Source organism: Cydia strobilella, chromosome 17 (genome assembly GCF_947568885.1).
Source record: "Cydia strobilella chromosome 17, ilCydStro3.1, whole genome shotgun sequence".
NCBI classification, from domain to species: domain Eukaryota; kingdom Metazoa; phylum Arthropoda; class Insecta; order Lepidoptera; family Tortricidae; genus Cydia; species Cydia strobilella.
In genome coordinates, this window is record NC_086057.1 from 13596959 (window position 1) to 13624458 (window position 27500).

Below are 27500 nucleotides of genomic sequence, written 5' to 3' on the forward strand. Positions count from 1 at the left end.
CGTACATTTATAAAAACAATATCGAATGTTGCCTTTGGAAACTTAAAGCAGAAAGAAAAAACGCCTCTTCTTTGACAGGCGTTCCGTTCCATTCAGACAACTTATTAAGAACGATTTTTCAATATTCAATGTTTAAAAAAATAGACGTGTTATAATGATGAAGAGGTAAGTAATAAAATATGAAATATGTATATTTTTCGTATTCTTACATTAACAGTAGGTTTTTATGTTGATTACGACGTTTAAAGGAAACTAATATTAACACTCATCAATAAGTAGTCATGAATTGGAACAAGAATAAATTTAAAAAAATTGGAAAAGTAAAAAGCACTAGTTCGCGAAAACCAACTTTCCGCACGCTAAACAGCTACGTAAAGTAGCACTTTTTGAGCAACTGTATTAAAAAATGTTTTTCGATTGCTCGTGTTAACACAAAGATTTGTGTCGTAAAGATGTCGTACAAAATGACAAAATATTTATAAGTTCACTCCAAGTAGAAACTTAAATAAATAAAATACAGATTTCGGATTCATTCAGTTTTTTTTACCTAAAAGCTTTTTACTAAGTAGACCGTCTGCTGTAGATGCAATGATATAATATATCAATCTATTTAGATGTCTAATACTAAACAAAATAATGGTATGTTGTTATATACTGAATGAAATATTTAACAAAATGCGACTGGCATTTTTACGTCAAGTAAGTAGACACCGAACCCGAAATGACAAAATAACAAATATTTTTTTCTAATATTGTCTACCAGTGTATTTTGTAAGACAGAAATGTTTTGCTAATATGATTGGTCCTTTCTTTAAGAATATTAGGTTTTTCCCGAATAATATTGTTGAAAGAGGATCTTCCCGACTTTGTTATTTCTTTAATATTTAAATGTTCAAGGAATGCGACCCAATAAAAACAAGTTTATATTATTATAACGTAGTTAGTTTGGTTAACCGAAAGCTATTTAAGTGCACAAGTATATATTGATTACTTTAATAATTCATAATAATACAGTCTTGCAAATAAGTCTTGTAAAACGCATGTTTCAATAATTGTATGTTGTTTTTGTCTATTTTAGGGCTGTTTACCCAAAGAGGGTAAGTTATTAGGTATTTTTGGCATTGAATAGCATAATATAAATATAAATAAAAACGGAATAAATAACCAATCCACTTAATATACCTATATGTATATCAACCAAAAGAGAGGCACGGCGATAGACAGAGATTTTTCTATTACGAACGAGGCAACGCTGTGATTTCCTTCCGAGATTTAGTTCATCGATATATTATCGATATCTTATAACTGACATAATAAAATGTTTTAAACAATGTGGCATGTTTGGAAATAAATGAACATGAATAACGAAACTATCAATTAATTCATATAAATAAATAAAATTGGCTGTTTCATACATTTTGGCTGGTCCATTTTCTATGGAAGGCTATATTTTTTTACGCGATTTCGTGGTTGGTCCCATAGTAAAAGTTGCTCAATATAATCCCAAAACCTCCCTGGCAACGGGAATGCATTTATTTTTTAGCCACCGGGTATAATATATAAATACTTAAATATATAGAAAACACTCATGACTCAGGAATAAATATCTGTGCTCATCACACAAATGCCCTTACCGGGATTCGAACTTAGGGCCATTGGCTTCATGGGCAGGGTCACTACCTACCCACTAGGCCAGACCGGTCATCAAGTTGAACATGACAAGGTTTTTCGTCACTTAAAATTACTGCTTGTGACTGACATTGTTAAACACAAAATAGCACATTATCATTCTACACAACATGGCAGCTTCAATTTATGACAACACAACATCCACAATGCGCGGCAGTGAATGCGTGAATAAGCCAATGTTTAATACAGTACAAAAACTGTCAACAATAAACCGCTGGATTGTGCCGCAAAGTAGACCACTGACTAGTGACGTGATGACATTAGTTTTTAAAATAATCCCGCTAAAACAGGGAGCGCCCGGGATGTGTGTATATTTATATCATTGATAATTTTTCAACAACATCACATACTACCATAGAGAAATAAGTAGGTACCTTCGAACTAGCCACGCCACACTAGAATGCCTGGGGTTTTTTTTTGTAACAATATTGTTAACATAATGTGTGAAAATTTGTGTAATTGATAATTAATCAACAACATTCATAACATACATACTTACTACCAAAGAGAAATATGTAGGTACCGTCAAACGAGCCACGCCACACTAGAATGCCTGGGATTTTTTTTGTAACAATATTGTTAAAATAAAGTGTGAAAATTTGTGTAATTGATAATTATTCAACAACATTCATAAATACTACTACATACTACATACTAACCCTGTTATTCATTACACTGTAACCTCTTACAAACCAATGTAAACTTTTGCTTTCTAACAAAACAAAAATGTCAAAATGACGGATAGGGACAAACGATAATCAACGGTACGTTAGATTTGACAGATTTTATAAAGAACGCCACAACTTATACTTTATATTTAAATTCTTAAAGTACAATTTCGTATTTTTTTTTATCAATGTATTTCTCAATATAACTGTGTTTTTGTATTATTTTAATAGATACAATTTTTAACTGATTTGTACATAATTTAGTTTAGAGACAATTATATTGTTAATTATAAACAATTCTACTTTAATTTGAATTTGATTACATAATATTGCTCGTTTGTTATTTTATTTTTTCGATTTTAGAAATAAGTTATAAATCAGAAAACCAATAAGTTCAGACGACCATTTTCAAGAAATTGGGCACATATTGGAATGTTTCTAGAATAAATAAACAATGTACTTAGCTTTACACTTTGGCTATTAGCGAATAACTTTTAATCATTTGGAATTATGTTACATTTAGACACCTAGGAATCTAGAAAAATCCCCAAATCCTGAGCCGGGAACACCGGGATTCCCGGACACGGCAATTCACTACCACAACCGTTGCGCGTTGGCAATCAAATACTCATCAGGACTGTTACAGCCGCTTTACGCTGTCCTGGTTCGCATTTGGTTTTAAACCTCTAGTGTATAGAGGAGTGGGCTATCATGTTATTTTTGTCGGCATTTTGTGGGCCGTTGGAGTAAAGTAACGGCAGCGCTTTATTATCGGATCGGAAATCTGACGATAGAATTTTACAATACCAAACTGGTGGTTGATGCTGTGGCCAAACTCCAAGTATATTTTTGAAGCATAATTTAATACTTGTACATAATTTTAGTATAATACTATAATATATTTAGATAGTACAGTCAAGTGTAAAAATATGAGTTCATACAATTAACTCAAAATATGTCCTATAGTTCTTAATTCTCCGACATAAGAGCTATGGGACATATTTTTGAGTAAGATGTGAGCACCCATATTTTACAATTTACTGTACTAACAATTATAAACTGAAATAGATAATATAGACTAAAGACAAAATGCAAATCAAAAAATATTTCATAAAATAGTTTGATTTGTTCCCTAGTTGTAGTTGAACAATTGTTAAAACCAAAAGTGAATTTTATGCCTATTTTCTCAACCAAGAAGGCCGGCTTATGTTTTTGTCGGTACCTACTTATTTAATTAGACATCAAAATACGATATCGTTTTGCTCCCACATATTTTAAAAAGTACGGGATGTATTTTAATGATTGATTCTGACACATTAAGTGAGAGTGATTTTAGGCTTAAAACCGATGTCTGCATATCAACATCAAAACCATAACAGATTAGAAAATCTGAATATCGCTAATGATCCTTAATCCTTTATTATCCGTGACACGAGTACTGTATGTCTGGTTCGCGTAAACGTTGTAAAAAATCCAATTTTAACTTCGTCATTTCGTTCTTACCCAGTTGATGAATTATTAACAAAGGTGAACAATTTAAAAGAGTTAGTTACGAAACTAAGTCGGAGTCGGGGTTGGGCTATCGATCAGTGCCCCAGAAATCAGTGGGAAATAAAGGGGTGCGGTAGACATTGCCGTCTGACTTTAGGGGTTGGTGTTCTGCCGTGTCAGACGTATCTCTGCTATCTCAAAAAACACAGTTTTGAGTAAATCGACTTTAAAGTTTTTGGTGAGCGTGAAAACTAATAAACTCATATATTTCGTGAGTTTATTGGGTTAAGTCATTTTTAATATGTGTTTTGTGTTTCAATAGACGTGAAGAATAATATTTCTTTACTTTTTTTTGTAAAAGTACATAGTTTTTGAAATAAACGCATAAACATAGTTTGGCGTAACCACTGTTTCATACATTTGGTGGTTGCGCGTAACTATGTTAACTTAAAGTTAGACGAGTTCGTTGTATGAGCGCTCATACTATTTCGCGTGGCCACGGCTCGCGGGCTTATTGAGGTTTTCGTTTATCTAAAGTTAGAAGACTACATTGTATCAACTTCTAGTAAAACGTGTAACCAGGGCATGGGGAATATTGAGGTGGTCACGCGTAGTTCTTTTATCTTAAGTTGTAAGAGTTCGTTGTATTAGTGCTCCTAGTAAAACGCGTAACCAGACTACACAAGATAATCCATTTTATAATGTGCTAACTCACATTACATACCTATACAATGAGCCCGATTTCCATCAGTCCTTACATCATTGGTTAAAAAGTAGATCAATCGATTGGTGGAAAGAGCCTTATGTTTAAAATAGCGTATGCATGTTTTGCACGTATGTATGTATGTATGTGTGTTTGTATATATGTATGTATGTATGTATGTATGTATGTATGTATGTATGTATGTATGTATGTATGTATGTATGTATGTATGTATGTATGTATGTGTGTGTTTGTTTGTATGTACTTTATTTAATATTGAATCCTAGTAAGTGTAAAAGGCGGAATTAACGGCATAAGGTCAGTTACTCCAAAATAATTTAACCGCCTTAAAAAAAGGTTCTCAGTTTGACCCGTACGTTTGTCCGCGATTATTTTGCGTTTGGCTGAACCGATTTTGATGCGGTTTTCAGAAAAGTGTGTTACATTCTGGAGAAGGTTTTAGTATACATAGAGCTGAGCTGATGCTGAACCCTGGCTGTACCTAGTGGAACTCAGGTTTGGTGCAACATAGGCACACGCTGTTTTGGTCATCCAACACGTCTAAATAAGCACTTGGGGGAGCAGTACCCAAGATAAAGCTGATGCTGAACCCTGACTGTACCTAGTGGAACTCAGGTTTGGTACAACGTAGACAAACGCCGTTTTGGTCATCCGACACGCCTTGATGTGCACTTGGGAGAGCAGTACCCAAATTAGAGCTGATGCTGAACCCCGGCTGTACCTAGTTGTGGAACTCAGGTTTGGTGTAACATAGGCACACGCTGTTTTGGTCATCCAACACGTCTTAATGAGTACTTGGGAGAGCAGTACCCAAGATAGAGCTGATACTGAACCCTGGCTGTACCTAGTGGAACTCAGGTTTGGTGCAACGTAGGCAAACGCTGTTTTGGTCATCCGACACGCCTTGATGAGCACTTAGGAGAGCAGTACCCAAGATAGAGCTGATGCTGAACCCCGGCTGTACCTATTGGAACTCAGGTTTGGTGTAACATAGGCAAACGCTGTTTGGGTCATCCGACACGCCTTGATGAGCACTTGGGAGAGCAGTCCCCAAGAAAGAGCTGATGCTGAACCCCGGTACCTAGTGGAACTCAGGTTTTGGTTCAGGTTTGGTGTAAATTTATTGGGGGAATTAGAAGATACCTAGTAAAAATATTACGATCAGTTACTCCAAAAATTTTATTCAGAATCAGAATCATTGACTATACGTTTCTATGTATTTGAAAATAACACACTCCAGCGATCCAAATATATGTTTAAACTAATATTGACCTCTACTGACACTGTTTGAAACTTTTTCTTGCTTTAATAATAAAAATAAAAAGAAGAGTAATAAAATTATGTTTTATAAATTATGTTCATAATTTTACTTACTTTTTATGCATTTATTAGTTATCTTCTACAAAAGAAAGAAACTACTACAGAAGTATGTAACAAGATAGTACTCGTGCATTACTTATATTATATTGTCAGGTATAACTATCATTCAATTATTTTTGTGTTTGTCACTTTTTATTTTTAATTTACGTTAAGATTTTTGTAAGTAGGTACCTGTCGGGGCTTCTAACCTCCGTGGCGACCTGACATAGACCGACTGACTGACTAGCTGACTGACATACATATTTGGAATATTGGAACATTTAAAACGACCGACATTTAAATTCAAAATTAGACATGACAATCACAAGACCAGTTGACGACTAGTTCATGACAGACAGCGGACGACGATAAACAGTTCAGTACCTATGTAGGTTATCTTAAGATTAAAAAAAAAAAAAAAACGAAATAGTTTAGTTTTTCACAGGGTTTTCAGCAATGATTACAAAGTGAGATTAGCTAAGATAATTAGTCGCACAACCTTTGTTTTCTACGACATTTCTATCACTATCACTACACATTCGTAACAAGGCTTTTCTTCGTAAAGAACTCATTTTAAAGACTAATTTATCATATTTTGAACAAACAACATAAAAAAACACCGGAACGCTAACTTAACCGGGTCAATATTACGTACGTAATGAAATGTAAATGTGACGTTTTCAATCAAAAGGTACCACATTGTCGCTTACCATAAGGACGAAAATTGCTTGTATCTTTATACGAAAAACCTGTCAGAATGTCCTTATGATAAGCGACAATGTGGTACCTTTTGCTTGAAAACGACACAAATAAACAAATACACGTGGCTAGGAGCGACGAGCCGCTCCCTCCGCGCCCCGCCTCACTGCGAGCCGCCTATCGCCGTACTACCTGTGTGGTTACGCGAAACTATGATAACTCTAGATAGTAGATATCCAGTTTGCCGTAAAAAAACTGCGAACAGTTCCGCATAATTATTCTAACTTGAGTTAGAAGAGATACGCATAACTCAATGTCCAAAAATTCGAAAACGTCTATCTTAAAACATGAAATATCTCAGTAACTAAAGACATTTTTTGAAATTTTGTTTAAGTATTATGTAAAGCATAGTGTCTAGTTTCATTTTGCACTAGTTAGGCGTATCTCTGCTATCTAAAGATAGCAGAGATACGTCTGACACGGCAGTGTTAGCCGTTAACCGTTTTTGAGCTTCATCAAAAAAACTTAATTTTGACAGGATTATTCTACAGGCTACAGGGACAAAAAATGACCCTATGAATGTTGATGAATGATGATGATTTTTAAATCAAATTACCTGTATTTGAGACACTAGTTTTTAGAAGAAAACAAAAATATATGGTTTTAGTGTTATTTGTGACGCTTATCATGTCACCTCATTAGTTGAATGACAATGTATTAGGGCGTCCGCTATCTGGCGCGGGTGTACGGAGCGGGTGAGCGGGTTAACGAAAAATAGTATGAGCACTGTCAGACTTTGACTATCATTTCTGACTTTTGTATTGCTTTAATGCTCTCATATAGACATTTGATCCCAAAAACAAACCCGATCGATTGATACCATTAATAAAAAATTGTCATCAAGCCTATTTAATATAGCAGAAAGTTCTTTACAATGTACATACGCTTCCACTGCATAATTTTCCTGCACTACAAGAAATTCCCCTTATACTCTTTGTCTTTCATTTCCAGCAACGGCGGAAGTTCTAATTGGATTAGCCCGGAATCGCCACTGTCTTAAGGTGAGCTCTATTTAGTGCAAATTAAGGTTTCCTACTTCTTATACCTGGACACCAGCGACGATATATGTAGACGAAGCCCTCAGTACATTTTACGATCAAAACGGTCCATAAGACTGACTTTTATCTGACACATAAATATCACTGAAACTAGGTAGTATCAACTTCAAAGCTGCGGACGGGTTTGTGGGGAAGGAATACCTATGAAGTTTAAATTGGCTAACATAAAATTTTATAAGTATGTCAAACCAAAACCACCCACATTATAGGTACTCGTAATACATACGGTTAAGGAATTTTATTTATTTGCCACTTGCTACCTTATGACAGTTACAATAATATTAGATACCTAGCGGCTTTCATATTGATTGTTACTCGAAATATATTTTACCTATCAAATTCCGTCACTGTACTGTAGAATTCTCGCTATTTTTAAGTTCGTCATTTAATATTCGCACGCCAGAAAAGGTGTAATATGCAAAACAATTTTGTACCTCCTTAAGACCATTGTGTAACCATATTACTGCGAATAAACCATTTGTATGCACCGAACCGATGTTTAGCAACGAAAGGTCACGAACAACCGTTTTGTTCCTCTCTAACCAATGAAAATTTTAACTTTCAGAGCAGTTCTGTTGTGACCTGAACACACCCTAACAACCGGCCGCAAAAGCTTGCAATTTCGAATATATGAAAAATTTCAACTTTATATCATACTTACGTTCCTGAGAAAAAGGGTCTTGATAGACAGACAGCGACAAAATCCTTTAGGGGTTTTGTTCCCCAAAACAGTGCAAAATTTAGTATATGATGTGGTAGGTATGATGCCAATCTTAACGATGATAAGAAAAAAGTTAATCGAAATGTTTAAACAAGTTCATTTTACATACTGAGGTACGACACGCTAAAAATGAGCAAGGACTCACCAAAAACGTCTATACACCCGATCTGCCACTTCATACTGGGCTGCGTGTTGATCTGGCACATGTAGCAACCGCGGTCCTCCGCTCTAAGGGGCCGAATCCTCAACTGCCAAGTCCGAGGAGAGTCTCGGCTGACGGAGTAGCGGGCGCCCAGCACCGCTCGGTCGTGCATGGTCAAGACTGTTTGGTCTTCTGCTCTGAGCCAGCCCACCTGCGAACAAAGAAATTATCATTAACATTTGAATTATAAGTTTTTTTATGATGAAGGAGGCAAATGAGCAGATGAATCGCCTGTTGGGGTGGAATTACCGTCGCCCATGGTCACCTGTAACACAAGAGGGGATGCGGTACCTTTTAATTGAAAAACGTCACTTACGAGTGCGCTCATTTCTTGAAAGTTTGAAGGTCGTATCGGTTCGGAAGTAGTGCTGGCGACAGTTTAGCTGTGCGAGGCAGGAAGTTTAAGAAACGCAAAGTTGAGGACTGCCAACCATCTAAGTTTATTGTAAACAGTGGTTTCTTTTTGCAAACCGGTGGTAAAGTCATGCCTTGGCTATAAAACACCCTCCGAGCGTGCACGCGTTATGGATGCAGTAAAGTCATCATTGCGCATTGTCCGCGAACCAAGCCACGCCCCTTACCAATCAAGTAATTCCTAATTAGAAAGTTAATTTCACAGTGACTAGTTGCAGGCATACTTTCTAATTAGGAACGATTTGATTGGTTACGAGCATCGCTAGAACAGCGGACTATAAGTAGTTAAAAGTTAAACCAAATGTGGCCTTCTAAGGCGGAGTTTTAAAAGCAGTTCTTAGAAAATTGCACCATCTCGCATTTGTGGACATATTTTCACCTAATTGGGTGCAAATTTTTATATTATTTTCAGTTAATTGGTAAAGATTAGGAACTTTTATTTTTTTAACCTAGTTTTTTTTACACCCGCTTCTTATTGCTGTCTTATTACAATCTCTAGTTACGTGTAAGTTGTCATTTGTTGTTTGATCCATATTTAGCTACGGAAAAGCTATTATGTACTCTAACATGTCTCCCTGAAAATAGAAAATTTACGTACAAATCGAATCATTAGCTCAATTCAACATTATTTTCCATTTCCATTCTTGTGTTTCTAACTTAATATATTATTATCCAGTTCATTACTTTAATCTTCCCACTGGTTGCTAACGTTACTGAGTATTTTATTATACGAATAAGAAATCATTTTGCGGCTATAAATTTCGCATTATTGACACAAGTCGCTACCAAGTTTTTCATGTTCTGGCAGCGGGCCAATACTATGAAAAAAGGGTATTAAGAGTAAAGCTAGGAACATACAGAGAGGATGTTCTATGGCGTTGCCAATTGTGATTTTGAGGCTAATTCAAACTTACACCTGACATCAAAACGAAATCTAAATAATGTCATTTTGTTATCATTCACCCCTTACTCTCGAAATTCGCCTCTCTTAGAATAGGGGATATTACTGCAATGTTCTGCCACCAGAGTACAGGACTAGTCTTTTTAGTAAACCATAGAGTAAAAACACACTGTACCTTTAACAGGTTTTTGACATGTTTTCAGAGATAATAAAATATGACATTGATGCATCAAAGCGGTTTGCTTACAGAGTACCTACCGGGAAACGCGAATCCGTAAATTCGCTATCTGCCTCTTTATCGCTCGAATATGCAAGAGTGACAGAGATGTTAGATAAATAAATTTTCTTGTTTCACGATAGACCCTCAGATTGTGGTAGTGGCGCCCTGGCGCCCCCTACGCAGAGTTTCGCGTAATATTCCCTATTGCCCTCTTAGTTTAAGGATGACTGTAATGAATAACTTCTACCAAAGAGGATATAATAAGATAGAGCGGTACTGTCATAGTACATTTTGTAACCACTGTAAATTCACTGCCATCTATCGATATACTTTAAAACTAAAAATGAAGATTTATAAAAATACGATAAAATGTATTTAACCATGGATAAATGATTTTTTTATTTGCATTACATATTTTTATATGATTTCGACCCATGTTCTTTCACTGATATGCGTTAAAATTATAAATAACAAACGAAACCGTCAACGCCCTCTATACGAGAGTAGGCCAAAACTAGTGGCGCCATCTAATCGAGAATCAAATTTTCGAGGCACGTTTTTTCCTTAGACTGTATCCATCTATTACGGAGTTATATCTATCTTTGCTTCTACCAATCGCATTGTTCCTAAATAAATCCAAGATGTAATTAATGTTTAGTTAAAGGTTAAACGGGACGGGGGGAAAGGTAGGGGGAGGGAGGGGGGTTACGTAGAACTTACGCCCTTTTACAGTTGCGCTGCCCGAGACTAATTGTACCCTTTTTCACTAGGGCTACATGACAGTTTGTATCAGCGCTAGGTACGAGTACTTTGTTTTATTCAAAACCATTCAAAACGCAGTAGTTACTGACGGGACGTCTTAACTGTCACAAGTGATGACAACGCCGCTATAAATAATTTAAAAAACCAGCCAAGTGCGAATCGCACTCACGCACCGAGGGTTCCGTACTTTTTGGTATTTGTTGTTATAGCGGTAACAGAAATACATCATCTGTAAAGTTTCAACTGCCTAGCAATCACGGTTCATGAGATACAGCCTGGTGACAGACAGACAGACGGACAGCGGAGTCTTAGTAATAGGGTCCCGTTTTTACCCTTTGGGTACGGAACCCTGAAAATCAACTACGTTCTTCTAATTAAGGCTTAACCTACCTATAATAAAGCGGAAGAGGGTCGAAAGTCTGTACTTGGAAGATATTCAAAAAAAAAATTCTAGGGATACTTAAAATTGATAACGGAACACGTTCCAACAGTTTTTAGAATTTTTGTTTATTTGTTTGTTTATCTGTTTGTCTGTTTATTTGACCGCGCATCACGTGAAAACGGCTGAACGGATTTTGATACAAACTTTACTAATCTGTCGAGATAATCCCCGGCCAGGTTATAGGCTATAAAAATTCAACCCCTAAAAGGGCCGACCGACTCGATTTAGTCCATGGTTCAGGTCCTAAAATAAGGCGTTGCGTGAACAAAAGATTTCCTTTGGCAGGATTGGTCCTTAGGACCCAAGGATGGATTTAAGTGGAGCCACCAAGATTTTAAGGCTAAACATATGTCTCATTTCATTTTGAATACACGCTGCATTGATGCTGTTAGTTGCAGTAGCGTTTCCAATCTCAGATTTAGCAATATTAATGACCCTGTGTGTTTAACCCTAAGCTCGCCTGCCAATTTCTCCAAGAAAAGCACCATTAACAAGCTAATACGCTGATAAAGAGTGACTGAATTGGGTTATTCGAGTTCCAGGTGAGATATTATAATGTGAAATTACTTGAAATTCAGAGAATGAATAATTCCACACTGTACGTTTTCCATCCGATATTTTGGATCGCCCAAAGCCAATTAGGAGTCACTGAAATAACGTGAAATTTGAGATGAACATTCAGGTAACATACCTAGGTATACAGGTTGGAAAAAAATTATGGGCCCTGGAGAGAAAGTGCCTTAAAACCTTAGCTCATTTTACTTAAAGGAAACATTATTTTATTAAAAAAAAAAAACAAAACTGCATTGAGTTTTTTTTTTGTATAGAGATAGTTCCGGGGAAGGACATAGGGTAGTTTTATCCCAGAAATCATCATTTAAGGGGGTGAAAAGGGGTGTGGAAGTTTGTATGGGGAATTGATAAAAAGCAGATTGGGTAAAATATAAGCTACGTAAATTACTAACTCCACGCAGACGAAGTCGCGGGCAAAAGCTAGTAACAAATATACTTAGGATCGGCGTCAAGAACTAACTACAAGTATTACTTCAGGGACGTGACTAAAGTGAGAAATACACTTCAACTGCATTCGGCTTAACCTCATTTGGTGCAGTAAACCCACAGTGCAGTAAAAAAATTCTGCACAGACTAAATATTTTGTACTAAAGTAGTGCACTGTTGACCCTTAGCTTTTACTATTATCCGCGCAAAATAAGACAACTAACCTAACCCAATCCTAGATGAAATAATTTTATTCAACGGCTTATGTAAGTCAATACTTATTGGTTAAGTATGTGTATTGTGCGTATAGTCAAATTCTCACAGATCCAAAAAAAAATCATTAGGTCCTAAATGCATGTAATCCCGAGTTTGCGCAGTCCCAAGAGGTGTGCATAAATTTGGGAGCCTTATTGGGAGATAAATATACCTAAATTTTTCCTTTGATTTCCAAACCACTCGATGTAAAAGGAACCCATCATCAATTACAATGGCACTACCAGCAAGGTTAGGTGGATCAGACACTGGTGAAAAGGCGCTTTCGGATTTCAACATTATCATACTTACCAAAAATACAGAAATTCAGAATTCTAAATGACTACAAATTCATATTAAGTAAGTAAGAGATACCTTTCGGATCCTCAGATATCGATTTTCATCATGATTAGAGCAAATTTTCCGTCAGACGTACCGTTTTTGAGCCACAAGCAAAATATTTATAAAGAGCAAAATTTTATGTACCTATGACCAAATGAAGGTATTAAAACTATTTTCAGCAGGACATTAATTCTTCGAAAAAATCTAATTTGATTGGCCCACACGCCAACATACCAAAATATGTATTTAAGGTGCGTTGAGGTAAGATTTAAAGGGTTTTTCATGAGGGGTAAGACAAAAAATTATCCCTATGCCTATAATCATTACGGGCGACTTTTTATCTTACACCTCATGAAAACCCCCCACCCCACCTACCCCAACGTAGGTCCCTCAGAAACGGACAATAAGATCGTGTAACTAATAATATATTTTTAGAACGTTGGCTTGTCAGTTTAAAGTCGAGTTTACAAACATCTTGGCAAAGATATAAGTAATTGTCATTTTATCCAGTGATAGTCACGACTAATGAAAACTAATACGGTAGTGTTATTACTGTATCCATCATGCATTAGGCGCAGCGTAGCTTACTTGAAACTTGCCTGCTAAGTACTATTACTTATAATAAAAAAAATATTTTTTCATTTCAATTCGTTCTACCTCAAACAAAGCTCATTACATCCCAAACAACTGCACGAGCTAGCAATTTGTATTGCACCTTAGTTTCCTTTTACAATAGAAGCCCAGTCTCAAATAGAATGACCACAAAAATTCACACAGATTACGCTTAATTACAGTTTCGTTTTTAGAATTCTCTACAAGCACACGTTCTTGTTTTTAAACCAAACGGACGTATGTCCTAAGTAATTACGTGAAACTTGTCACCCTTTAACTCTATGAGGTCGTCAAAATCAAAAGGATGTAAGTCCAAGGAAGTTGTATACAATTTGTGATGTTTTGAGTTTGTGAGCTTGTTTTGGCTCCATGCCTACGTTACAACAATGCACAGGAATCAGCCTGCACCTTGCAGCGTGCCATGAATTTTAATGTGCTGGTGTGGTCCAAATTTTTGTTTGCAAATTCAATAAATATTTTCTACCTACTGCTACGCATATTATTTATGTACATAAGAAAAAATAAAAGGTAGGTAAACTCCCTAACAAGTTTTAGTATTTATTTCTTAATTTATGTTTTTTCAAGAGTGTTCACACTAGCAGAATATTTTTTTTTATATAGAACCTACTTTATTAAAATCAAAGATAGATATAACTCCGTAATAGATGGATACAGCTTCTAAGGAAAAAACGTGCCTCGAAAATCAAGAAAATTTGTTTCTCGATCAGATGGCGCCACTACCTTTGGCCTACTCTCGGATAGATGGCGTTAACGGTTTCGTTTGTTATTTAACAATTTTAACGCATATCAGTGAAATAACATGGGTCAAAGTCATATAAAAATAATTAATGCAAATAAAAAAAATCATTTATCCATATTTAAATACACTTTATGGTATTTTTATACATTTTCATTTTTAGTTTTAATCGTGTGTCGATAGATGGCAGTGAATTTATTGTGGTTACAAAATTTACTATGACAGTACCGCTTAATCTAATTATATCCCCTTTGATTAAAATAAAGAGTTAAGTTGTGAATTGTAAGGAGATATCATTTTTAATGAAGTAGTTTTACAATAAAAGAGGTAAATTTATTACTTTAGAATGATTCTTTTTAATTAATTTTACTTTAGGTATAGGTATATCTGTAACAACAATTAATGAGCGAATACCTGGTATAAAATAGTAAATACGAGTTACTTAATACCATGCATTTGATACGCTTTTCTGCCCATTGTTTCCTCTTCCGATTTGTTTACCGCTTTCATGATTATGGCTTGTGTTTTCCTCGTCTTATAAAACAATTTTATTCAACCAGTGCCATAAAGACCGGGATTACGTTATACACGTGGCTGGCTCTACTTAACAAACTAACAAAAATGTTGACGATGTGTAGGTATATAGACAGCGATTTCATAACCCTTTTTACAAAACTTAAAGCATACATGATAATGATGATGATGATGATGTCCTCCCAGACGTATCCGTCGACAGCGACATCCCGACAAGCGTTTTATTTGTATATTATTATTTCTAAAAGGGTTTTTATTAACTACGCGCATGGGCGCGAGCGTGACTTGCAAATCCAAATTTGTTTTTAAAAGTCCGACAGCACGAAGCACAGTGGAGCTGTCCAGATGAGTTGTAGGTGTAGTTGTAGGAGGGCTTGGGCCGAGTTTTTCGAAGCTGTCGTTTGGCGTCAAGATTTCACACAAAAGAAGAAAGCACACGTACAACTATAGATGTTCAAGATGCGGAAAGTTTCCAAAAATGTCTGAAATTTCGGAAATTCAAAATTTCGATATCGATACAACACCACAATACCTATTCGAAGTTTCCAAAATTTTACTCTGTGAAAATTTTGCAACTTTGGAACATCAGTATCTTAAACTGCCGCTCAAACTTCGCGCTCAAAAAGTACATTTAAATAAAAAAACCGGCCAAGTGCGAGTCGGACTCGCGCACCGAGGGTTCCGTACTTTTTAGTATTTGTTGTTATAGCGGCAACAGAAATGCATCATCTGTGAATATTCAACTGTCTATCACGGTTCATGAGATACAGCCTGGTGACAGACAGACAGACGGACAGCGGAGTCTTAGTAATAGGGTCCCGTTTTTACCCTTTGGGTACGGAACGCTAAAAAACATGTGTATGTAGCTAGGTAGGTATTAAGTAAGGCCCAGTAAATTCGTGTTCTTTTCTCACTCGTGAGAGAGATGGATATGCTTGCTCGGGAGCGCGGATAGAGTTAGACCAAGATAAGTCTGCAACGATTTTGATAGTACACGCAATGCATGTGTTATTTATACGTCACAATTTCATAGAAGTGTATCGTTTAAAATAACACTTGCACTGCGTATGCTAATAAATCGTTGCGGACTTTTCTTGGTCTAACTCTATCATGTTTTTGAATTTAAATTATACGTTAAAAACGTATTTTATATATAGTAGTGTGACTACTTAAAAAAACACAAATCAAAATATTTAATAAAATAATTTGATTTGTTCCCAAACTTGTTAAATTATACGTTTAAATAAAAAACCCGGCCAAGTGCGAGTCGGACTCGCCCACCGAGGGTTCCGTACTTTTAGTATTTGTTGTATATCCGTTCATGAGATACAGCCTGGTGACAGACAGACAGACAGACAGACGGACAGACGGACAGCCGAGTCTTAGTAATAGGGTCCCGTTTTTACCCTTTGGGTACGGAACCCTAAAAAAGTACTTCATCGATAAATTTCCTTAAACATGATATTGCCAAATTTTTAAAAGCAAATTTCATATTTTTAGCTTTTGTGCAAAATTTGTTGCAAATTTTTAAACGGCCATATTAGACCTATGTTCGTGATTTTTTTCTACCGAGCGAAAGTCAAAAACTCAGGATTCGAATCGAGTCTCTCAAGATTGCTAATTAAATTTTTGGCAGCCATATTGTGTTCTAAAAAAGCGCTAGGACTTTAAAAAAACTACTGCACCTTAAGATCTACAGCTACCTTCGAGCCTAGATAGAAAACAAAACTAAATTGACCTAAAAATAATTTAACACCTTCAAGAAATAAGCGTTAAATTGTCTGACATTCTTTTTTTCAATGAAACGTTCGCCACTACAATCAATCTCCTCCAGACAACCTCTGAATAGTAGAAAAACTGCTGAATGAACAATGAAATAAATAATGAGGTGAACATTTTCAGTATTCATTTATACTCGTAAGCAATAATTTAATGTTTTATTGTATTTCAATAGCTTCACAAAAAAATGAATAAACTAAGGGTAAATAGGCCAAGACAGGGTCAAGGGTAAGACGGGACAACGAAGCAGGATCTTCTTGTCATGCTACCACTATTCAACAAAATGCATAATCAATTATAACAGGTGGTCTACTTATTTCCTAATATTCCGCATCTTTTTACATAAATTTATGCGATAAATACATAAAGTACATACATAAGTATAATATTGTACACATGAAAAACAAATTTTGTTTTTCGTACTTTGATTGGCTCAATTCGTGATTCATTAACTCCTTTTGAGTACAAGATGTCGCGTTCTAGTTCTAGTACGTTCTAACCTGCTATATATCCCGTTAGGTACGGGGAATTATAAATGAAGACAGAAAAACGGTCAATATAAATTATTTGATTTCACTACCAATGAAATAAAACTATGAAAACGGATTATATCGCGTATATTGAATTTATAATACATCCCGACCCACCCGTTGACCACGAACGCTGTAAAGAGTTCGAAACATCGGGATGTATTATAAATTCAATATACGCGATATAATCCGTTTTCATAGTTTTATTTCATGAGTAACTATCGCGGTAACCGAAGACAATATTATTCACTACCAATGGTAAAAACGGGTAAAATGAAGGTAAGGCCAAGGAGGTGGACGCCACCACTATCCGCTGGGTGCAAAGCATGCTCTCAAGCAGAATGGTTAGGCTAGACTTGCTTAACACTACACTGGAAGTGGCCACTGTGAGAGGCTGCCCGCAGGGGGGTGTCCTATCTCCCTTGCTCTGGACTCTCGCGGTGGATGGACTTCTGCATAAGATGGCGGAGCTCCGAATCGACACTCAGGGGTACGCAGACGACCTTGTTGTGACGGTGAGGGGCAACTGTCAAAGTACTTTATCAGACCTTATGCAGAGGGCTCTCAACACCATAAATACATGGTGCAGAGATAATGAATTGTCTATCAATGCGGACAAGACAATTATAGTTCCATTCACGAACAAGCGGAAACTAGACAAACTTAAGCCGCTTGTCATGAATGGTAAAACTATTCCGTTCTCAACAGAGGTCAAATATCTGGGGGTAACACTGGACCAGAAACTGACCTGGAACAAGCATGTGGACGGAACTATACAAAAGGCTAGATCAGCCTTGGCAATATGCTGTCGTTTAGCAGGCAACCGATGGGGTCTAAAACCCAAGATTGCCTTGTGGCTGTACACGGCTATAGTGAGGCCGATAGTGTCTTACGCCTCCGTAGCATGGTACAGGAAAACGACGCAGAAGGCAACAGTGACGAGGCTTGGCAGCCTGCAAAGAACTGCCTGTGTCATCGTCACTGGAGCCATGTCATCCTCCCCGACGGCAGCCCTAGAGGCCATACTAAATCTACCGCCCCTTCACCTGCATCTGGAATTGGAGGCGAGATCTAGTATGCTTAGAATAGCGGGCGCGAGGAGAGGTAATTGGTTATCGCAAACTCTGAGACTGTTTAAGGAATCAGTGTACGATATTCCTGTTCTTGGGATGCCGTCCGACACTATGGCACCCAAATTTTGTCCACTCAAACTCTACTCAGTGGAACTCCCCAAAAGGGAGGACTGGTCAAACAGTCAAATTAAGTGGAAAGAAGGAAGCCTGAGGTGGTACACTGATGGCTCCAAATCCGGATCTGAAGTAGGCTGCGGAGTATATGGTGAAGCGCCCAGGAAAAGCATCAGCTTAAACCTAGGGTGTTTTTGCTCTATATTCCAGGCAGAGGTATACGCCATTATTGAATGTGCGTCAATGAATCTGCAAAGCAACTACGGCAACCATACTATCTATATCCATTCGGATAGCCAGGCGGCACTCTTAGCCCTAACCTCTGATGTCACCACATCGAGGCTGGTTGAGAACTGCAGGCAATTATTGAACAACCTTGGAGCCAGGAACAAGGTTGTTCTACGTTGGGTCCCGGGGCATGCGGGTATCGTTGGAAACGAAAAGGCCGACGAACTCGCGCGAGCAGGGGCTAAGGGGAAGAACTACAGTCCTGAGCCGTTTTGTGGGATTCCCAGAAGCCTAACGCGGCTCACCCTAAAGACCTACTGTCACTACAAAACCATTCAACTCTGGAGGGAGAAACCAGGGTTGAACCATTCCAAAGCGCTTATCAAGGCCTTCAGCAAAAAGGCGTCTTCGAGCGCCTTGGCGCTGCCTAGGAACCAACTGCGCAACTTGGTCAGGGTGCTTACCGGGCACTGCGGCCTAAATAAGCACATGCACACTATGGGGAAACGTGACATGGGGCGGTGCAGACTCTGTATGGAGGCAGAGGAGACGCCCCTACACATCCTCACAGAGTGCCCCTGCCTAATGCGCACTCGTGACTTGATCCTGGGTGGACATATATTGCGCCCGGAGGAGTTAAAGTCTCTCGAAACCAAAAAGATCCTGCAGCTGTTTGAAGTTGCAGGTTTGGATCGAGAGTTGTAGTAGGTGGCGATCACAATAGATCAGAGATGGTCGCAGTGATACATAGGCTCTGGAGCCTTACATAGCCCCTAGAAAAAGAAGAAGAAGAAGAAAATGAAGTGACTTCGCACTAAGACTTGACGAGATTTGATTCCGCTAAACGTTTGCACCCGAAGTCCTCCCCTAACGGTGCCGGGGTGGTAGGCGCTGGTTTTTCTGGTCGGCGCTGAGTTCAGCGTTGCTCGGAACTGCGTGGCGCTGAGTTCAGCGTTGCTCGGAATTGCGGGGCGCTGAGTCGGGGAAAGGGCCACAAGCACGCCAGTAGCAAAACGGCAAGCGGGCGGCAAGCAGAAAGCCAACAAAAGTCACTTTGGACCCCAATTCGGTGTACACTTAAAAACATAATTAAACACCACATTGATTTTATAATACATATCACGTAGGGGCGAAGTTAAAATTTGATTACGGATTTGTTATTTCAAACCGTAGCAGAGATCGATTTAAGCGACGTTTGTTTCACTCAACTTCAATGATAAAATGAACGAGTGAGCGGCCGCGCGCGATGACACAGCGCACCGTTCAGTGCATTCATTCTGAGCACTCGCGAATGTGAACATTATTGTGAGTGAATGTTATTACTATGGCGCGACATATTTAAAATAACCAGCCGGGCTAGCACATGATTGGCGCAGAGTATCTCGCCGCGACATAGACTACCGTCCCCTTTTAATTCATACAGTTAGTAGAAGACGGGTAGTCTATCTCGCAGCGAGATACTGTCGCGCCAATCATGTACTCGGCCTACAATGTGATGATGATTTTATAATCCTGAATACACAGTTTTAAGTATTATTGCATATTTTAGTGTGCAATATAGTTTAGAATTATAAATATATTTTTAATTAGGTAAGTAGTAGCTCTAAAGATCTATTTTTATTAAACATGTGACAAAGAGCCGTTAGAAGAAATTTTCAACCTCATCTGTTATTTATTTAGCTTTAAGAAAGACTTATCGTATTCGAACGATAGTAGATGTAAATAATTACATTCATTGACAAATGCATTGGATAGTCTAGCAAAATAAATTAAGAGAATTTAGGTGGAAATATGTCTACAAAGATTAATTTAGACATCTGAATCTGACGTTAAAAATCCCGTTTTGCCCTAACTTCCGACCAGCTGGTGATGACATTTATAATTTAATAAAGTACCCCTAAATGAAAATGCCCTTTACACTTAAAAAATCATGCAAAATGTAGGCGGAGAATTATTCGCCACTTAAAAATTACTTAACTTGTCAGATTATAAATAATTCAGATGTCTTCCTGGAGCAGGGTCTTGAAAATAAATCCCTTTAAAGGTAAATTAATATAGATCATCAGCAATCATGACTTTTTTTTTTTTGACGCAGGGGTAAATGCATTTACGCATCTCACCCCCGGGCTGGGGAAGCCCATTGGGGGGTGGTATGTGGGACTCGCTCCTCCCGTAACTTCCTCTGCTAGCCAGAGGAAGAGGAGTAAAATACCCACTAACATCCCCTGCGGCGTTTCCTTCTATGCCGTTGAGGGGGGTGCAATGGGGTCGCGAGCATGTCGACCACGGCACCCCCCCGAAAGCAGCAATAATAACCTAGCTCCATTGAATTATTATAACCGGCACAGAAAACCAGTATTTTGCGCCATGTCCGCCATGAGTTGTTGTGGTTTTGACAACAAACCATAGAAGTGGAGCGTAAATCTCGCAACCTAATCGCGTAAGCGCCATGAATTTTACGGCGCTTGACGTTTTGGTTAAGTGGTATAGGTTGCGATTGCGACAATTTCATTGTTTGGTATCGCTTCTCAATAGTAATAATAAAGCATGTGCCAGACGGCAGACAACCACAGTTTCTGCAACATGGCCTTTTTAGCCATATAGCAAGTGGTTGAAAACAAATTCTGCATGTCCTTTAAACGCCCTTGGTAGACAGGCGTGCTCTGCCAACCAATGGCAGAAGCAGTGTTTTAAAATCGTCTAGCCGCTTGTTGTAAACCACTCGCTTCTACCAAGGTTATGTTGGAGAAACTGTGATTGTCTGCCGTCTGGCACATGCTTAACTCAATGCCTAGCTCTCTATCTATAACAATACGTCAGACATAATTATCGTATGCCTTTTCTCATTCTATAACCACTTATAGACTACATATATATGTAGGTAAGGTATAAATAAAATAAAAAAAGCATAATTCGACCTTGGTCCATATAACAGTTATTACTCCTCCCTCCTCCTCCTTGCGTCGTATTCCTCAGTATTGAGGGTCGTGACCTCCCTTTTGTATCACTTTCTCTCTTACGATCTTTCTCCATCTGCTTACTACGCTGTTTAAATTTTTCCCTTTCCTCATGGGCACCGTGTGTTTAGGCTATATTGGGTCAATTATTATACTAATTTAGCAGCTATATTAAATATATTATTAACGGGCCACTCACATATTTTAAGTCGAAAACGACATGTCTCACTCCGTACCGAGAAGGTTATTAATATATTTAATATGTTGGTGTCTCACGGAAGTTTTGTTATTAAAATTTTGCAGCTAATCTGTGTGTGTACTTTTGTGTGTAATTTTTCCATATTTCGCTTTTTCTTTCTTGGGGATTCACAGCAAAACTTCAATTTTAAATTTTTCTTAACAAAATTCGTTACAAATGTTGGCACCTGGCGTATAAATTGGCGCAAATTTCGCACTCCGAGTAACTTGGGTCATCTTGGGAATTAAACGCGCTCGTATTTTACGTGAAGTGGCAAAGTTCGTGCCCCGTTTAGTGCTAGTGCGAGCTACTGGAATAGCTGATGTTAATGATGGAGGACTTTAAACTAGTTTTTTTTTATATTATTTAATATTGTCGCCTGTTGTTACCTCTATCCAATAATGTTTGTTTAATTATGTTTTTGTGCATATATTGTCAACTAAGTGAGGTGTGCAATAAAGAGTATTGTATTGTACGTTTAACTAGTTGTTTGATTAAATAGTGAGTAGTGGGTGTAAAGTAATTTGTACGACTTCTAAAATATCAAATTATAATCTAATCATCGATCTCGTATTTATTTATAAAAAATCTGCTAAGAAGATTGAGATATGTACTTTCGATTACATACAACACATTAGAGAGATCGGGAAGGAAGTGAGAGAACTTTGTATAGTGAGAAATATGTATTTCAGTTATTTATTAAATCTTTCATTCAACTAATTTAATTTGTCAACAGGTAATTATGTCTCATTTCATAAGAACAATTTCACAACAATTTAAGTTGTTTATTAAATCAAAATAATACAGCCTCCTAGCATAGTGGGTAGTGACCCTGTCTACGAAGAAGGAGATTCCGGGTTCAAATCCTGATAAGGGCATTTATTTATGTGTTCAGTACAGATATTTGTTCCTGAGTTATGGATGTTATCTATGTATTTAAGTATTTATGTATATCTATCTATTATATAACAAAGGAATCTATGCCTACTTGCCACATGTTTTAGAATCGCACACTTGGAAATATAAAAACACCACAAGAAGTTATTATCTGTTAATTAGCTTATGTCAGTTTTTATTGTTTTGCTCATTTTGTTATTACTGTCCCTCTAAAAAACATAATATGTATTTTGCATTACTGTTAATGCTCAGTAGCCAACATAATTTTTGCATGTATTGACCTATCTCATTAAGTGAAATGTAATATTTCTTTTGAGACAAATAAAAATATCTTTAACCCGATATACTTATATCGTCGTTTAGTACCCACAAAACAAGCCTAATTGAACTTACTGTGGGGCTAGGTCGAATTGTGTAAGATTTTCCCATAATATGTATTTATTTAGGACAGGAACGTTTATAAATGACGACCGCAAACCGGAGGACGACTTTCCGACGTTCTCGAGATACTCGGGACTCGATTCGAACAAAGCTTATTAGAAGTTACAGCAGTACGATACGATAACGATCTGTCAGTTTCAAAAGTGACTTTATTGGTTGATGAAATCGGTATCGTACCGCTAAGAAGTGATCTTATAAGCCGTTTGTCCAGTATGTCTTTTTACTTAAAATATATTGACCAGTTCCATTTCCCTAACGTTAGTCGAGCAAATCGTTCCGTTCAAACGAGCCTCTTGCGCTTAAAACTGGAATAGTTTTCTGATACCCAGTAATGGCCACTATTACGGTATTGGTCATTAGGCAGAAATGTTAGTTTTAATGTTATTTTTGAATGCTAATGGTTATTGCCATACATAAGGCATAAACGCACAAAAGTTATTAAGTGGCTATTATTTTAGAAATTAAATTTAATTACAGTAATTTTGTAGTTAATTGTCTGACAGACATTTGTGTACATATAATTTTATTTTAAAAATACCTTTAAATATCCTTTCTATTCTCGAGCACGACGAATCTATCGAATAAAACATATTAATTGCACGCTTTCTTTCGCTCTAATTCGTAGTCTAACCCATAAAAAAAAAGATTTATCTTTTATCTAAACTTAATATATAATACAATATAACACTTTAAACTCTTGCGTCAAGTCCGCCTTTTTTGCGTTGTATCTGTCGTTATTAGTAATAATGATTTATTAAATGAAAAAATAAATACAGAAAAACACGTATGTTTTACTTTTTACTTCCATCCGACATCCAATCAATGATCCAACCATGATATCTGCGGTCCAGAGCACGCACATCCATCTCGCTCACGCTTACACTTAGTAAGAGGTAAGAGTGAGAGAATAACACGAATGTACGGGGCCTAAAGTTACCTTGAATAGACGCTTTTTTTTTTAAGAAACCGTCATTTTGTACTGGAACGGAGATAGCGCCACCTATCACGGCCTTGACACAATGCGTATTGATGTTAAACGTCTTATAAACTAGAACCAAAGCCGTTAAATTACTTGCAATACCTTCCTACAAAGGTTATGGTATTTAGTAAATAGTTAAGATTCTTCACACTTCATTTCACTGGCTCAGTGACCCAAAAAGGATCTTGGCCGACTTGGCCTCTGAGTTAAGATTCTTAATAATTATTATTTACTAGCTTTTGCCAGCGACTTCGTCTGCGTGGACTTAGTAACCCCAGCAAGAGTAAGAATAGCGCCTGGAGAAAGTATTATAGCAATTATTCAATTTGAGCATATTATACACACAAATTAGCAGGCACTTCGTTAATTATCTCAATACCACCCCGCTTTTTACTTTCTTAAGGGATGATTTTCGGGATAAAAACTATCCTATGTCCTTTTCAGGGACTCAACCTATCTCTATGACAAATTTCATCTAAATCGGTTCAGCGGTTTAAGCGTGAAGAGGGAACAGACAGACAGACAGACAGACAGACAGACTTGCGCATTTATAATATTAGTATGGATATAGTATGGAAGTATGGATTTGAAAATTAAGTGCTATTTACTTTATATCAGACAACGCAGCCTAAAAAACGGCCAGTGAAAAACGCGTGGTTGCCGGTTGCCGCTCAATATGATGACGACATTGTCACTTTAAACTTAGAGGCCAAGTCATACTTACACCTAATATCATGACAAACGATTTCTAAACAATGTTGTTTTGTTCCCATATCCCACGGTCGAGGGAGACCGTGTGGCTGTCGATGAGCCACGTTAAGTCTTACCGATATTACTCGTATATTTGAAATATTGATAGCTTGGACTGTTTTTCGCACAAATAGGTCGCTCTTACGCGAACTCAACATCAAAACTAGACTCAACCATCTGTCTACGCAGGATACTGGAGTTTTTCGGTCACATAGCCAGTAAAGAAGTTCATAATCTTGAACAACTCATAATTCCTGGCAAGGTTGATGGCAAACGACCTAGAGGCCATAGCCCAATAAGGTGGGCAGATCAAGTCCGTTCTACCCTGCCCGCGCAGCATGGTTTCCCCTATCACTAAGTCCGTCACTTTCGCACTCACATACTTGTTAGAACGTGACAGGCATGGTGATAAGCGTACCGTGCTACGACTCCTGGACACCCAACTGCACGTCGTGCTTCACGAAGCCAAAAACAGGCACAGATGGCGGGACACCGTCAAAGAGAAGCTGATTCCACGGGGATTTCACGACCCTCACTTCAGCAATGAGGAACACGACGCGAGGAGGAGGGTAAGGTGTTAATAGCAACTTACTTTATGCTTGCCCAGGTTGGTGACTGCGCATCCTAGCACTGCCTCGCGACCGAGGAAAAATGTTTGGTTGCCGATCGGCCGCTCAAACTCCGGGTCATCGGGGAATTTCTTTGTAGTTGTTTGAGCATCTGAAAAAGGACAGATTAAAATATTACTTTTTAAAATTCGTTACAATAATAATGACTTTTTTATTCTTAATTTTAATAGAGACTTCTCTTATCTGTACACTTGTAATGACGATGGCAACCTCATAGGAAAGTACACATGTGTAACACTGAGATCTTAGTGCGTTTTTTTTTATATGTATATAATTTCCCAGCAACCTCTGATAGCGATTGAGAAAGATATTTATGGATCTGTCCAAAATATTTCCTAAAATAACTCCACTTTGGCCTCTAGTGCATTCTATAAATATAATATATGGACTGGGTTTTCTCACAAAGATTTGTGTCTCTTGTTTTCATGGAGTGATAACATTCTTCATCATCATCATCACATAACATATATTACATGGAACACAACAACATGGATACCATTTATTACATGGAATATAATATGTCCCACAGATTATTTGAATATTATTCACTACTCGAAATTAAACTATCGTGAGACATTTCAAAATATTTAGATCACTACGATTACACTCACTAGTAAATATTTAGTAGTGAGTGCAGCGTGTGCTTGACTTCGGTCGATACAGCCGCCCAACCAGACCTTCACCTGACGACTCCGGCTACGGACTGATGACAATCAAACTACCACTTAAATATTGACTGATGTTTGTCAATAGAAAAATTTGTAGTTATAATATTAACAACTTTGTCAGTAGCAAAAAAGGCGCGAAATTATAATTTTCTATGAGACGATAACCCTTCGCGCCTACATTTTTTTAATTTGCGGCTTTTTAGGGTTCCTTACCCAAAGAGTATAAACGGGATTACTAAGACTCCTCTGTCCGTCTGTCTGTCACCAGGCTGTATCTCATGAACCGTGATAGCTAGACAGTTGTAATTTTCACAGATGATGTATTTCTGTTGCCGCTATAACAACAAATAATAAAAAGTACGGAACCCTCGGTGAGCGAGTCCGACTCGCACTTGTCCTGTTTTTTTTCTACTGGCGAAAATGGCTTGACAGACTATACCTATATATATATTACTACTACTTTTCCGCATATTGTTGTTTGCGTCATAATGTGTTCGCATATTATAAGCTCACGGGAATATAAAACAATGTCAACATTATTAAGCTTTCTACGAAAGACATGTCAGCCTTGACCCGATGGGACGCAAAAGCCGACAGAAGGTTTATGAAGTAAACATATCGTATTTCCAGAATATCTGATAGTAGCTACACTGCGGGCTACCGATTAACATAATAACTTAGACGTAGATACTATCTATAAATTGTATATACAGATGTCAATCACAATGAAAAAATCAACGATGATCAACTCTGGTCAACGTGGGACTCGAACCCACATCCTTGGATTGCCGATCCTTGGATTGGATTGAATTAGTGACGTCGTCACAGTTGCAATGATTAAATTCGCGTTGATTGACGGATGGTCAGCTGGCGCAATTGGTAACGCATTGGACCGGCAATCCAAGGATGTGGGTTCGAGTCCCACGTTGACCAGAGTTGATCATCGTTGATTTTTTCATTGTGATTGACATCTGTATATACAAATTATAGATTGTAATAATGTGGTACGTCCCACAATAAAAAAGGAAAAAATATATTAACATTTAGACGTAGATACTTGTGTTAGTGTAGCTAATATCAGGTGAACTGTTTTCACTACACGTAAGTAACATGTTTGAAGAGTTATGAAACGCCTCTCGCAGTCACTTATATAATTAAAGGTCACTTGTATGATCCTGTAGCTAAGTAGTAGCTAATTTTATTATTAGTCTGACGGTAAATACCTTTATTAACTACATAAATAAACAATATTATTGTCTTCGGTTACCGCGATAGCTACTCATGAAATAAAACTATGAAAACGCGCAATAT

General features: G+C 37.5%; 1 protein-coding gene and 1 non-coding gene across 2 annotated transcripts in view; one reads left to right on the forward strand and one right to left on the reverse strand.

The window, feature by feature from the left end:
- The window catches only part of LOC134748763 (limbic system-associated membrane protein-like), an 88920-nt gene that overhangs the window by 34432 nt on the left and 26988 nt on the right, over window positions 1–27500 (reverse strand). Inside the window, exons 2-3 of the mRNA XM_063683541.1 lie at window positions 25485–25612; window positions 8615–8822 (exon numbers count right to left, since the gene is read on the reverse strand). Of these exons, the coding sequence (XP_063539611.1) occupies window positions 8615–8822; window positions 25485–25612 (336 nt within the window). The remainder of the gene's footprint in view (window positions 1–8614; window positions 8823–25484; window positions 25613–27500) is intronic.
- On the forward strand, window positions 27051–27122 carry Trnaa-ggc (transfer RNA alanine (anticodon GGC)). Its single transcript has one exon. It is a non-coding gene; the product is annotated as a tRNA-Ala (tRNA).